Genomic DNA, 13,962 nt, shown 5'->3' on the forward strand with positions numbered 1-13,962 from the left:
CAGGCTTTCAAATGACTAAATCCCTAACAAAAATATGAATGCAACCATCATGTGTTCTAGCCCTTCCTAAATTCCTTATCTCCAAAACTGTGAACAAAATTAAAATGATTGTTTTAAGCTGCTACGTAATGGGTAATTTGTTATGCAGTAATAGGATAACAAAAGAAAGGTCTAATTAGCATAACATCATCAGATATTCTCTGGGATGTCATCACTATCAAGTTATTCCCAGATTATATTATGATAGAAAGCAACAGAGTTGATGGGGCCGTGAGTCAAGAAATAAATATATACTTTTGTCACTGTCATATGAGAGTAAAATGATTTTGATTTTCTTTAATGATATAGATGGATAAATAAGTATTTGCTAGAGAAACAGTTTCATATAAGGTACTAGTGGCTATGCTTGTTTATGCCAGTAAAGATACAACAGCTGGAAATGGAGAAGAAATCAGCAAAGATTTAGAAAAAGCAAAGGTAAGACAAAATCAAGTGAAAAGGCCCTAAGCCAAGTGACAGAGTGTTTCACGAAAAGGAAGCTTACCTCTGGTGGGGAGTAATGAGATTACAGGATGAGGAGGAGTAGCTTTAATCATATTGGTGATGTTTGGTTTCATAACCTGAATAGTTTACAGTAGTAATCACTTTATTATTTGTTTTAGTATATAGTATTACTTTCATATGTAATAAATACCTCACAATAAAAAACGAAAATAAGTTAAAAATTCATTGCCAAGAAAAAACATTGTGGCATGGGGGAAAAGGGAAGCAATTATTTTGACAGGTTTCTATAGAAAATAATACACCATGGAAGGCAATTATACTGTGAAATGAAGGAAGGAGAGACATACATTAACAGTTGAACTTGTCCCCAGCTCTAGAAGCTATGTTAACATATATGCTACCCCAAGCTTATTACTTGTACTTAACCCAAGACAAATTAGTAATTTGTGAAGTGTGCATTTGGCAAAAAGTTAAATATTCTGTTAGAAAAGCGTGATATGTTAAGCCTTATATAAATAACCAAATTTTCCAAAATTTTTTTTTATGAAATTTGCTAAAAATGTACAACAAAAGCTGCAACATTAATAGAAGAACAACAATCAAAATGAAGCCCTTCGGGTTTATTCATTTATTTTATAAATACACTAGAGGAAAAAACATAATTTCCTCTTAAAAATATAAAACTCATTTTGAAAAACTTTCCCCCTTAAGAAATAATAATTCATTAGGAACACAACATTTCCAAAGTTGTGTTTCCCTTTGTTTTAACATTAAAAACTCCATTTAAAAAAATCTTGTGCTTTAAAAACTGCTTTCCCAATGAGGGAATAGAGTAAACTTTCAGACAGAATTTCTGAGGCTGAGTCCATTTTAAACAATGACAGGAAGCAGTTCTTTTTCCTGACCCATAATTGGAGAAGGGTCATGGCAAGGAGTACGGAAGGGAGCACCAAAAGTAGACACCACATGGCAAGCAGCTCAGCAATAAGATTTACTCTTTTATTACCAAAGATAAACAGCAAAATACCAGCAGCAGCAGAATCTCTCTCTCTGTCTCTCTGTCTCTGTCTCTCTCTCTCACACACACACACAAACACACACATTTCTTTCAACTGCAGCTTCTTGCAACTTTCTTGAAGAATATGATGTAATTGTCTTAGCAGTGGTTACATAATTGACCTCCACTAATGTTGGAGATTATTTTCTCAAGTCCTATTTGAATGTGTGTCAAGGGAATCATTTCAGAAGAAAGCAAGGAGGTTTCCTGCAGTTCCTGAAGGATGTATTGCTAGCCTCCAGCCACATGCAGGAGGCAGAATTAGACTCACTCTTTGGGATAATTTTCTATATTAAAACTGCTAGGGTGGAAGAGAGACATTCACTAATCCCTAGAGATATTATTTTTTTGGGGGGGGGGTTAAATTTTTTTTAACATCTTTATTGGAGTATAATTACTTTACATTGTTGTGTTAGTTTCTGCTGTGTAACAAAGTGAATCAGCTATACGTATACTTATATCCCCATATCCCCTCCCTCTTGCGTCTCCCTTCCACCCTCCCCATCCCACCCCTCTTAGAGATATCATCTTAAACCTGGTTTGTATATATCTGAATCTGTAAGAGCAGTTTACTGGATCCATTCAAAAACCTTATTGATTTAGTTATTTAAAATGTCAAGCTGATAATTTGACATCATTCTGGCAAAAATATATATATATATACATTAAGGTTTTTTTTGTAATTTTTGAAGTCACATACACATTGACTATGAATGGTGATGACATGATATAAATATTTTTATTGAAGCAACCCATTTTGCCCACTGACATACATGCTTACAACTGGAAAACACCATTATCTAAGTTTCTCCTATCTTCTATTTAAATGATTCATTTCCTGTGGAGATTTAAAAATATATATTATGGGGTAAAATTATTTTTATTCATAAAAAAGGAATATTTTTATCTATGCTTCCATTATGGCAAGATTATTCATATCTCCTTTTAACTATTTATTATCATGTAGTCATCAATTTTCCAACTAAAACATCATCTTCTAAATTGATTACATTCCTTAGCATTCACATTTTTTTAGAGAAATAAAACATTACCATTATCACTTTCATCTAAGGTCTTGCCTTACATTACTAATTACTATATACAGCTGTGAAGCATCACGCACACCTATTCAGAAGCTTACAGCCTCAAAAGTTTAGTACAATTGCAGCTGAATATAAGCAAAACTTATACTCAACCAAACAAAAGTAAACGTGCAACTTGTTTTATCATTTTAAAAGTATGAATACCCTAGAAGGAAATACAGATAAATGTATTCAGTCCTTATTTACAATTCTATAATGAGCATTTATCATGTAACTGTCTTCTGAAATATTAATATCTGTTAGTGAATTTCAATGAGCTTGACTTCTATAAATACACTAGGACAGATATAATTAAATATGTAATAATCATTTGTTTAATGTCTGCCTACTAGACTATAAGAGAAATGCTTGCCTTTATTACTCCTGAGCACTCAATGGTTAGTGTTGAATGACTGAATAAATAAATGATTGAATTATTATATATCATAATGTCTGGTTTAAGTCAAAATTTTTTACCTACTGATAAAATAGCATTCTATATCAAAAACTTATTTTTCAGAACAGAATGATAAACAACTTTAAGTCACATATTTGCTCTGACTCTTTCTACCTCAGGTGATTCATAATATGTTTATATAATTTTTAAGATTATCAACAAAATTTTAAAAAGATCATTTGGGGGGAAACCAGAAGATATGAAGACACCCAAGACTAAACTCAATAAAGAGTCAGCCAAGTTCAGCATGAAAAATACAAGAGGAGACAGTTCAAGGCTATACTCCTTATAGTACAAGCCAGTAAAGATACTTGAAAGAAATCACTGCCCCCAAATCACACTGAGTAGTAATCAACTATTCATCTATCTGTAATATCAGCCCTGCTCTACAAACTATAAATACATGCTAGTGTGAAAGGTTTGTAACTATCCACACACAGTAAATATATGTATATATCTAAAAGAAATGGCTTTGGGTATTCAGTCTAGTCCTATTTCCTTCAACTCTCCTACATATATGTGAAAAAGATACTCCTTTCTTTATTATATGAGGACCATTCTCATACTCACTTAGTAAACGTACCCCTTAATAATGACATGATCTACACAGTCTAGCAAAAGGGTGGATTAGGAAAAACACAAGGAGGAAGTGGAGAGGGAAGGAAATACCTATTGAGCTCCTACCATATACAATGTCTCATAATGGTTACTTTTATTTAAGTAACTCTGAAAGGAAAGCAACAGGTTTCATTGAAGCTCACTATGTAAGTAAGCTACTGGTAGCTTTTTCTATTCAAGTTCTTTATACTTTGCCCTAGTTTGAAAATAGTTTCATAGGTAGCAGGACCTATGATTTATATATAATCACACTGTGATTATATGCTTTATATGATTATAAAGCATATAATCACAGTGTTGATAAACACAAGCCCACTGGAAGGCAATGTCAGTGTCCACACAACTGGTCACCAATGCAGCAAGAATCAAGACGTGACCAGGGAATATTGATGACAATCCTAGGGTGATTCCTGAGGGCTAACTTAGCTTATATACAACAACAACAAAAGGTGAAAATGCTAGCCAAGTTAGGGTTGATTCTAAAGATAGATAAAAAAAAGACAACAAATTAAACTGTATGGCATAACAAAAAAGGATTTATAATGGCACATCACATGTTTTCTTTTTTAACAATGAATTCAGCTGTGTTTAGCTAGACTGAATGAACATACTAACAAAATTAAAACCTCTTCGTGGTATCTTAATAAAACTAAACTCATAAAAATAAGTTTTGAAGTGGTTTGCTATAATTTAATAGATAACTGATACAGAAAACTGTATCCAAAAGATATAGTTATACCAATACTAAAAAGGGATTTTTAAAATGAGGTGAAAATATGCAAAAAATAAAGAAATAATACAATAAATTTTTAATGACCTGAAGAACTTCAGTTTTTCAGGTGAAAAGACATTTCCTGGTGCCAAGCATTATTAGTGAAAAGGAAGCACACTAAATATGTCCCTTTTTTTTCTAATTTCAAAAATAAAGAAAAATCCTAAATTTGAGTTTCAAAGAGAAAAACTTTCAATTCAAAAATCAACCCATCCAAGTACTATCCTCATTTGAAAGTAAATGAATGAAACTCTCAGGCACATAAGTACTTGTGGAAGTATAGAAAGTATACTCCTGGGCTTCCCTGGTGGCGCAGGGGTAAAGAATCTGCCTGCCAATGCAGGGGATACGGGTTCAAGCCCTGGTCCGGGAAGATCCCACATGCCACGGAGCAACTAAGCCCGTGTGCCACAACTACTGAGCCTGCACTCTAGAGCCCGCGAGCCACAACTACGGAAGCCCGCGCGGCTAGAGCCTGTGCTCCACAACAAGAGAAGCCACCGCAATGAGAAGCCTGCACACTGCAGTGAAGAGTAGACCCCGCTCGCCGCAACTAGAGAAAGACCGTGTGCAGCAATGAAGACCCAGTGCAGCCAAAAATAAACAAACAAATAAATAAAATATTAAAAAAAAAAAAAGAAAGTATACTCCTTACATACACTTTCTGGAAAAAAAAATCATAGATGTATCTAACTAAACCAAAACTAATCAAAATATTTTATGAATAGTAAAAATATTTGATAAATATATTGTAGCATTGAATAATGACACCTTCATATTTAGAGTTGCCTTTTAAAATATGAGGTTATTACTAGGTATCTAGTGAAATAACAATCATATGCACAAGATGATAGGTGGTCAAGGCTTTAGTATGTGAATGCTTTAGGTCCAAGGTATTAACTTCTGTAATAAGACAGACCAGATTGGGCCTTCTGAATATTTTCCATCAGAAAGGACATCTAACCTCCTGGTCCAGGAAAGAGGTATCACCTTTTTCTCCTCCCCTTTCCAATGAGCTGGGCTGTTAGAAATCTAAGACTGAAATATCTCTAGTTTTATAATCCACTGAGTGAAAATTCAATGTGAAACAAATATCAATTAGCTCACTGAAAGGTGAAGTATGTGATTCCTCGTTTTAGAGTAAATTGAAAAGCTTTACAAGGCACTGGAAGAAAAAGGATACTTACCAAGAAGTGAAGCCACTCAAGAGGGTGTATCTGCCTACACAAAGTAAGGATTTTCCATTGGTGGTTTATCTTCAGATGGAAGTCAGAGATTTTGGGTCACGAAAGACAGTCTAATAAAGTATCTTCTTAAATACAGGGTCTTGATGTTATATTACTCCAAATTATTTTATAACTGGGTTTAATTCAGAACTACTAAAAAAAAGATAATTTTATAATAATAAACTATGGTTTGGGAAGGTAGTTTATCTTCTGATATAATACTCGTCTGGTTTCCAGGAGGAAAAAAATGAAGTTCAATGTACTTATCTAATAATTAAAGCTAGTGTTTCACAAGATGTTTTCCCATATCATGTCAATAAGTATTCATCAGAAACATGTGGTTCTTTGGGATTTTACATAGCTGTTAGTAAGCTAATACAAGCACAGAGTCTTCAAGGCCCTTGCATTTGCAGTTCATTAGTGGAAAGCTCTTCAGAAAAGGGAAGGATATGTAGCATTTCCAAAATCTGTTTGACAAAGAATATTTTCTTGGAAAGATATTAAAATTTCTCAAATAGCATTCCATGGAATCCATGCTTAGAAATGCTGCCATATATATCTCAAGTATTATACGAACTCAAGCAATAGTTTCCACCATGATTTCAACACAGCAATAACATATAGTCCTAATCAAAAAGTATTGAACATTGTATCTGTTAGTTCAGTGATGTGCCCAAGTACCTGAGAAATGGCCCAGTTCAAAAATAATGGTTGAACAATTAACCAAAGAGAATACATACTAGTAAGTCTAATCCTAACCATCTTTAGTACTTAAATGAGGAATCATCTTCTATTTAATATTAAATTCATAGAGAATGAAGGCTCTTAAAAATACAATAAGAATGTTGGGGCCAAGGGCAGGCCACCCTAAAATATGCCTCAATGGCAGTTTTTAAAATTGAAGTATAGTTGATTTACAATGTTGTGTTAGTTTCTGGTGTACAGCAAAATAATTCAGTTATATATTCTTTTTCATATTCTTTTCCATTATGGTTTATTACAGCATATTGAATACAGTTTCCTGTGCTACACAATAGGACCTTGTTGTTTATTTTATATATAGTAGTTTGTGTCTGCTAATCCCAAACTCCTAATTTATCCCTCCCACACCCACTTTCCCCTTTGGTAACTATAAGTTTATTTTCTATGCCTATGAAAATACTCTGTTTCTGTATTGTAAATAAGTATATTTGTGTCATATTTTAGATTCCACATGTAAGTGATATCATATGGTATTTGTCTTTGTCTGACTTAATTCACTTAGTATGATAATCTCTAGGTCCATCCACGTTGCTTCAAATGGCATTATTTCATTCTTTTCCATGACTGAGTAATATTCCACTGTATATATATACCATATCTTCTTTATCCATTCATCTGTCGATGGACACTTAGGTTGCTTCCATGTCCTGGCTATTGTAAATAGTACTCTTATGAACATTGGGGTGCATGTATCTTTTTGAATTATCATTTTCTCCAGATATATGCCCAGGAGTGAGATCACTGGATCATATGGTAACTCTATTTTTAGTTTTTTAAGGAACTTCCATACTGTTCTCCATAGTGGCTGCACCAATTTACATTCCCACAAACAGTGTAGAAGGGTTCCCTTTTCTCCACACCCTCTCCAGCATTTGTTATCTGTAGACTTTTTAAATGATGGCCATTCTAACCAGTGTGAGGTGGCACCACATTTTAGTTTTGATTTGCATTTCTCTAATAACTAGCGATGTTGAGCATCTTTATATGTGCCTGCTGGCCATCTGTATGTCTTCTTTGAAGAAATGTCTATTTAGGTCTTCTGCCCATTTTTTGATTGGGTTGTTTGTTTTTTTGTTATTGAGTTGTATGAGCTGTTTGTATATTTTGGAAATTAAGCCCTGTCAGTCTCATCATTTGCAAATATTTTCTCCTAGTCTGTAGGTTGTCTTTTCATTTTATTTATAGTTTCCTTTGTTGTGCAAAAGATTATAAGCTTGATTAGGTCTCATTTGTTTATTTTTGGTTTTATTTCTATTGCCTTAGGAGACCTAAGAAAATATTGGTACAATTTATGTCAGAGAATGTTTTGCCTATGTTCTCTTCTAGGAGTTTTATGGTATCATGTCTTATATTTAAGTCTTTAAACCATTTTGAGTTTATTTTTGTGTTTGGTGTGAACGTGTGTTCTAACTTCATTGACTTACATGCTGCTGTCCAGCTTTCCCAACACCAGTTGCTGAAGAGACTGTCTTTTCTCCCTCAGTGGCATATTGATTATTTTGAATTAAACTTACTTAAGAACCAGCTAACGCAAGAGGGACACTTTGATCTTCCTCTCTGTCTCCCTGAAAGCAGGAAACGAATCTCTGATGTGAAAGGTGCATGCTCTGTATTTGGAGTGGAAGGACACCCTTATCACCAGAGATAGGGAATTTGGACTGAGAAGACTATATAAACAAATTTTGTTACTTCTTTAATTTAGTACTCCAAGTTCAAATTCTGTTTAGATTCTGTACTAATTAAGCACCCAAACCTAAGTTTCTTTGTCCTGTCAATTCCTCACCAATTCATTGTCTTTGTGGAAAAGTATAAAAGTTGCCAGCTTTGGCCACTTCTTAGGTCCCATTTCTATGAGACTTCCATGTGCACAAATTATTTTTTTTTTCTTTTTCTCCTATTAATCTGCCTTATGTCAATGTTATTATTAGTCCAGCCACAAGAACTCAAGAGCGGGAAATTTCCCCTCTCCAACATTAATAACAATATACAATTTTTTAAAACTGATATAATACAAGGACACATTGGCTTCAAGGTCTCTGCATTTGCAATTCCCACTTCAGGGAAAGATTTTCCTCCAGACAGCTACTTGGCCCACTCTCGAACTTTCTTCAGATCTTAAAAGTCACTTTGTTAGAGATCATCCCTGACACACCTTTGTAAAATAGCAACCACCCTCCCCACTCCCAGCCCTTCTTATACCCTTTACTCTGTTTTATGCTCTTAACACCATCCAACACATTGCTTGCTTCCTGTCACTTCTTCATGAGAACATAAATTTCAGAAAGTAAAGACAGTATTTTGTTCAGTTCTCTAATACTAGGGCATAGAGAATTGCCAGGCACATAGAAAACATTCAATATTCATCAAATGATAGGTGAATAAATGAATATTTTAAATGTCTAATGGAGATGCAACATAGGTAGTTATTTTTTTTCCTTATGCCGTACATCAATTCTGTACTAAGAAATGAAAATGGGAGACCTCTTTTTTGAGCATAGCTTCAGCGGTTTTATCATTAGTATACAAAAGAATACACACCCAGAAAAATGGGCAAAGAACATGAATGGCAATCCAGTATAGAAGAAATAGAAATTAACCCATAAATACGTAAAGAATATCAAATTTAAAAATAATCAAAGAAATATATATTCAAAGGAGAAAAAAAGCTCTTTACTTTTTACTTCAGGAAACATTTTTTTTGTTAAAATGCAGTTTGGGCAAGCCTGTGATGAAAGGAGCTCTCATATGCAACTGATGGCCCTATAAACTTGTATAAAACACCTTTGGACAAAAATTTTTGATAAAAATTTCCCCTAGCTTTTGACCCAAAATGTATAGCTTTTGGCTCAGCATTGCCACACATTGAATTTTACTAGAAAAAATTTTACTAGATATACATAAATATTTATGACAAGAATTCCCATTGCATCAACATAATAGTAAAACATTGCAGTAAAAAATATAAAATTACTATTTAGTCACTATATTATAAAATATAATAGTAAATATATTAGTAAAATAAAATATAATAGTAAATAGTAATATATAATAGCAAAATAGTAATAGTAAAACATATAAAACAAACAAAACAAAATGCAATAGTAAATGTTCACTAACAGGATATATTATTCTGCTGTGCTGCCATAATAAAATATCACAGACTGGGTGACTAAAACAACAGAAATTTTATACTCATGGTTCTGGAGGCTGGAAGTCTGAGATCAAGGCGCTACCAGGGTTGATTTTTGGTGAGGCTTCTCTCCTTACCCTTCATGGTGCCTCCTTTTTTGGGTCCTCACATGGTCTTTCCTCTGTGGAGAGAGAGAGAGAATGAGCTCTGTCATCTCTTGCTTGTCTTATAAGCTCGCCAGTCCTACTGAATTAGGACCTCCACCCTTATAACCTCATTTAACCTTAAATCCCTCCTTAAAGGCCCTATCTCAAAACACAGTCACATTGGGGGTTAGGGCTTTAACATATGAATTTTGGGAGGATACAATTCAGTCCATAAGAGAATGACTAAATAAACCACTATACAATCACAGTACGAACTATTATGCAGCTCTAAACAAGGGCTTACATTTTCTAAGAAGACTTAGTAACCTAGTAAATTTTAACAATTATGACTAGTGAAAAAAATTCATTTAAAAAACATAATAATCTCAAGTTAGTTTAAAGAAACTCATAATATTTTTAAAAACCTAATGTAACATATATTTGAAACAGCTCTATTAAATTGTTTCTTAATCAGTTGGAAAGGATTTTGCTTTACTTTTATTTCATTGTCCTTAATGTGTGTGCAAATAGCTGCTAAAGAGCAAAGTACTGTTTAAGTTCTTTTGTAGCCTAAAATACATGAACAAAAATATTTTCAAAATTTAAAATAAATAATGGAAAAGATTTAAGTTGGCATGCTGTCAAACAATACAACAGAAAGAAATTTACATAGGTAAGCCTTTCAATACCTCCCTGCATTGTTCTGATATGAACCCAAGAGCTAGGAGCTTAACATATCAATAAATTAAAATAATATTTACATCAGAGAATTGACACTATAGTAAAACATGCTCTCCCTCATGGCTTTTTATCAAAGCATTTACTTCATTTGCAACATCTAGATGAGAAAAGGGAAATGTACCAACATCCCTTTCACTTAGAAAATATATGAAGTTAATAAACGTCTCCCAAAGATTAACAGACGGCAATTCAGATAACATAAGGAGGGCAATTCATCTGTCCCTAAAGGTTTCCAATTTTTTTATTTTATTATCTTTGCAGCCTTAGGGTCCCTGTCTTACATAATGAGAGTCTGAATGAATTGTAAACTTGGAATCTGCCATTTGTTAAATCAGGGCCCTGTCAAAAGTACCACATGAGGTACTTTTGTTTTTATAGTCAGCAGCCAGAGGCACAATGCCAAAGCCAGGTAGTTCTGTGTTCCCAACTCTTAGAGAGAAAGATGTATAGAGAATACAGAAAAATCTACAGTAAGATTGGAGTACATAAAGCAATCTGTCAACAAAGTGAAAAGAGGAGAAAGAAAAAGTGTCCTCTAGTGTTTTGGATGAAATAAAGGAATATTCATTTTAAGAGCCAAGGCTAAAATTTTTAAACAAGCAACCCTATCTAAGTAATAATATGAAATATATGACATATATTTGCCTTAACAAAGTTAACAAAGTCAAATTTATAACAGATTCTTTTTAAAACCTAATTACTTAAATGTTAAAGTCACAAAGCAGCATACAGCTAACATTTTAAATACTTTTATTACTATTACTGGCATTAGTCCAAATCATGTAAGTAGCAGTAATTCTTAAATAAAACCAAACGTGTTTTTTTATTATGTTGTGCACAAATCACCACAAATGTATGTTCATAAACATACACAAAGTAAGTTATTTTTTCTTGCTTAACTGAGATTTTCTGAATTTAGTGAGATAATGCTTTAATAATGGGAGATATTTTTGCCTCAGTGGGTCTGGTGCTAGCTAATATCTCATTTTTATTGCAGTGAATAGTATATCAGTTGTAAAGAAAGGTTACACATTTCTATTTATTTATTTATTTATTTATTTATTTATTACACATAGTGTAATACACATAGTGTATTACATATAAATATATTATTGGGTCCCTACACCAGGTTAGGCAATGAGGATTAGGTCATGAACCAAACACACATGATCACAACCTTCAGAGAGTTGATAGTCTTAAACTGACCAGACTGAGAATGAAAATTAACTATCTCAAAATACCTCTAGAAATTCAAAGTATTCTCAAATAATATCTCAACAGAATACTTATGGAACATTAAAATCTAATTGCAAAGTGCATATGGAAAAAAAATTAGCAAATACAGTCAAGAAAACATTGCCTCATCAGCTATTAAAATAAAATATGTAGTAATAGTAAATGAGAGAGACCTTCAAGATGGTGGAGGTGTAAGACGTGGAGATCACCTTCCTCCCACAAATACATCAGAAATACATCTACATGTGGAACAACTCCTACAGAACACCTACTGAACGCTGGCAGAAGACCTCAGACTTCCCTAAAGGCAAGAAACTCCCCATGTACCTGGGTACGGCAAAAGAAAAAAGAAAAAAGAGAGACAAAAGAATAGGGGCAGGACCTGCACCTCTGGGGGGGAGCTGTGAAGGAGGAAAAGTTTCCACACTCTAGGAAGCCCCTTCACTGGCGGAGATGGGGGGTGGGTGGGGGGGAAGCTTTGGAGCCACAGAGAAGAGCGCAGCAACAGTGGTGCAGAGGGCAAAGAGGAGAGATTCCCGCACAGAGGATCAGTGCTGACCAGCACTCATCAGCCTGAGAGGCTTGTCTGCTCACCTGCTGGGGCGGGTGGGGGCTGGGACCTGAGGCTCCAGCTTCAGAGTTCAGATCCTAGGGAGAGGAGCGGGGTTGGCTGCATGAACACAGCCTGAAGGGGGCTAGTGCACCACAGCTAGCTGGGAGCAAGTCTGGGAAAGCAGTCTGGAAGTGCCTAAGAGGCGAGAGACCACTGTGTCAGGGTGCACGAGGAGAAGGGATTCAGAGCACTGCCTAAACAAGGTCCAGAGAAGGGCATGAGCCGTGGCTATCAGCACGGACCCCAAAAACAGGCATGAAACGCTAAGGCTGCTTCTGCAGCCACCAAGAAGCCTGTGTGCAAACATAGGTACCTGTCCACACCTCCCCTCCCAGGAGGCTGTGCAGCCCGCTACTGCCAGGGTCCTGTGACCTAGGGACAACTTCACTGGGAGAACACACGGCGCCCTCAGACTGTTGCAACGTCACGCCGGCCTCTGCCACCACAGGCTCACCCTGCATTCCATACTCTTCTCTCCCTCACCCCCGCCTGAGTGAGCCAGAGCCCCCTAATTAGCTGCTACTTTAACCCTTCCTGTCTCAGCAAAGAACAGATGCCCTCAGGCGACCTACATGCAGAGGCGGGGCCATATCCAAAGCTGAACCCCAAGAGCTGTGCGAACAAAGAAGAGAAAGGGAAATTTCTCCCAGCAGCCACAGGAGCAGCGGATTAAAACTCCACAATCAACTTGATGTACCCTGCATTTCTGGAATACCTGAATAGACAACAAATCATCACAAAATTGAGGTGATGGACTTTGTGTGATTTTCTCTGTACAGCTTTGTTTTACCATTTGTCCTAGGGTTCTGTCTGTCCGGTTTTTTGTTTTTTTTTTTTTTTTAGTATAATTTTTTAGCGCTTGTTATCATTGGTGGATTTGTTTTTTGGTTTGGTTGCTCTCTTCTTTCTTTCCTTCTTTCTTTTTTTTTTTATAACTTTTCAATTTTTTTATTTTTAATAATCTTTAAAAATTTTTCATTTTAATAACTTTATTTTATTTTACTTCTTTCTTTTTTTTCTCCCTTTTCTTCTGGGCTGTGTGGCTGACAGGGTCTTGGTACTCTGTCAGGGTGTCAAGCTTGTGCTTCTGAGGTGGGAGAGCCAAGTTCAGGACACTGGCCTACCAGAGACCTCCCGGCTCCACATAATATCAAATGGTGAAAGCTCTCCCAAAGATCTGCATCTCAATGCTAAGACCCAGTTCCATTCAATGACCAGCAACCTACAGTGCAGGGCACCCTATGCCAAACAACTAGCAAGACAGGAACACAACCATACCCATTAGCAGAGAGGCTGCCTAAAATCATAATAAGGCCACAGACACCCCAAAACACACCACCAGACGTGGTCCTGCCACCAAGACAAGATTCAGTCTCATCTACCAGAACACAGGCACCAGTTCCCTCCACAGGAAGCCTACACAACACACTGAACCAACTTTACTCACTGTGGGAAGACACCAAAAACAACGGGAACTAAGAACCTGCAGCCGGCAAAAAGGAGACCCCAAACACAGTAAGTTAAGCAAAATGAGAAGACAAAGAAACACACAGCAGATAAAGAAGCAAGGTAAAAACCCACCAGAACAAACATATGAAGAGGAAATAGGCAGTCTACC

The 13,962-nt window shown here is 35.5% G+C and overlaps 1 protein-coding gene across 1 annotated transcript in view; it reads left to right on the forward strand.

Moving 5' to 3' along the window:
* The first annotated feature begins 402 nt into the window (after window positions 1-402).
* LOC133084700 (transcription elongation factor 1 homolog) overlaps window positions 403-13,962 on the forward strand; it is a 64,526-nt gene continuing 50,966 nt past the window's right edge. Inside the window, exon 1 of the mRNA XM_061181478.1 lies at window positions 403-477. Within this exon, the coding sequence (XP_061037461.1) occupies window positions 403-477 (75 nt within the window). The remainder of the gene's footprint in view (window positions 478-13,962) is intronic.

This window comes from Eubalaena glacialis, chromosome 2 (genome assembly GCF_028564815.1).
Source record: "Eubalaena glacialis isolate mEubGla1 chromosome 2, mEubGla1.1.hap2.+ XY, whole genome shotgun sequence".
Classification (NCBI taxonomy): domain Eukaryota; kingdom Metazoa; phylum Chordata; class Mammalia; order Artiodactyla; family Balaenidae; genus Eubalaena; species Eubalaena glacialis.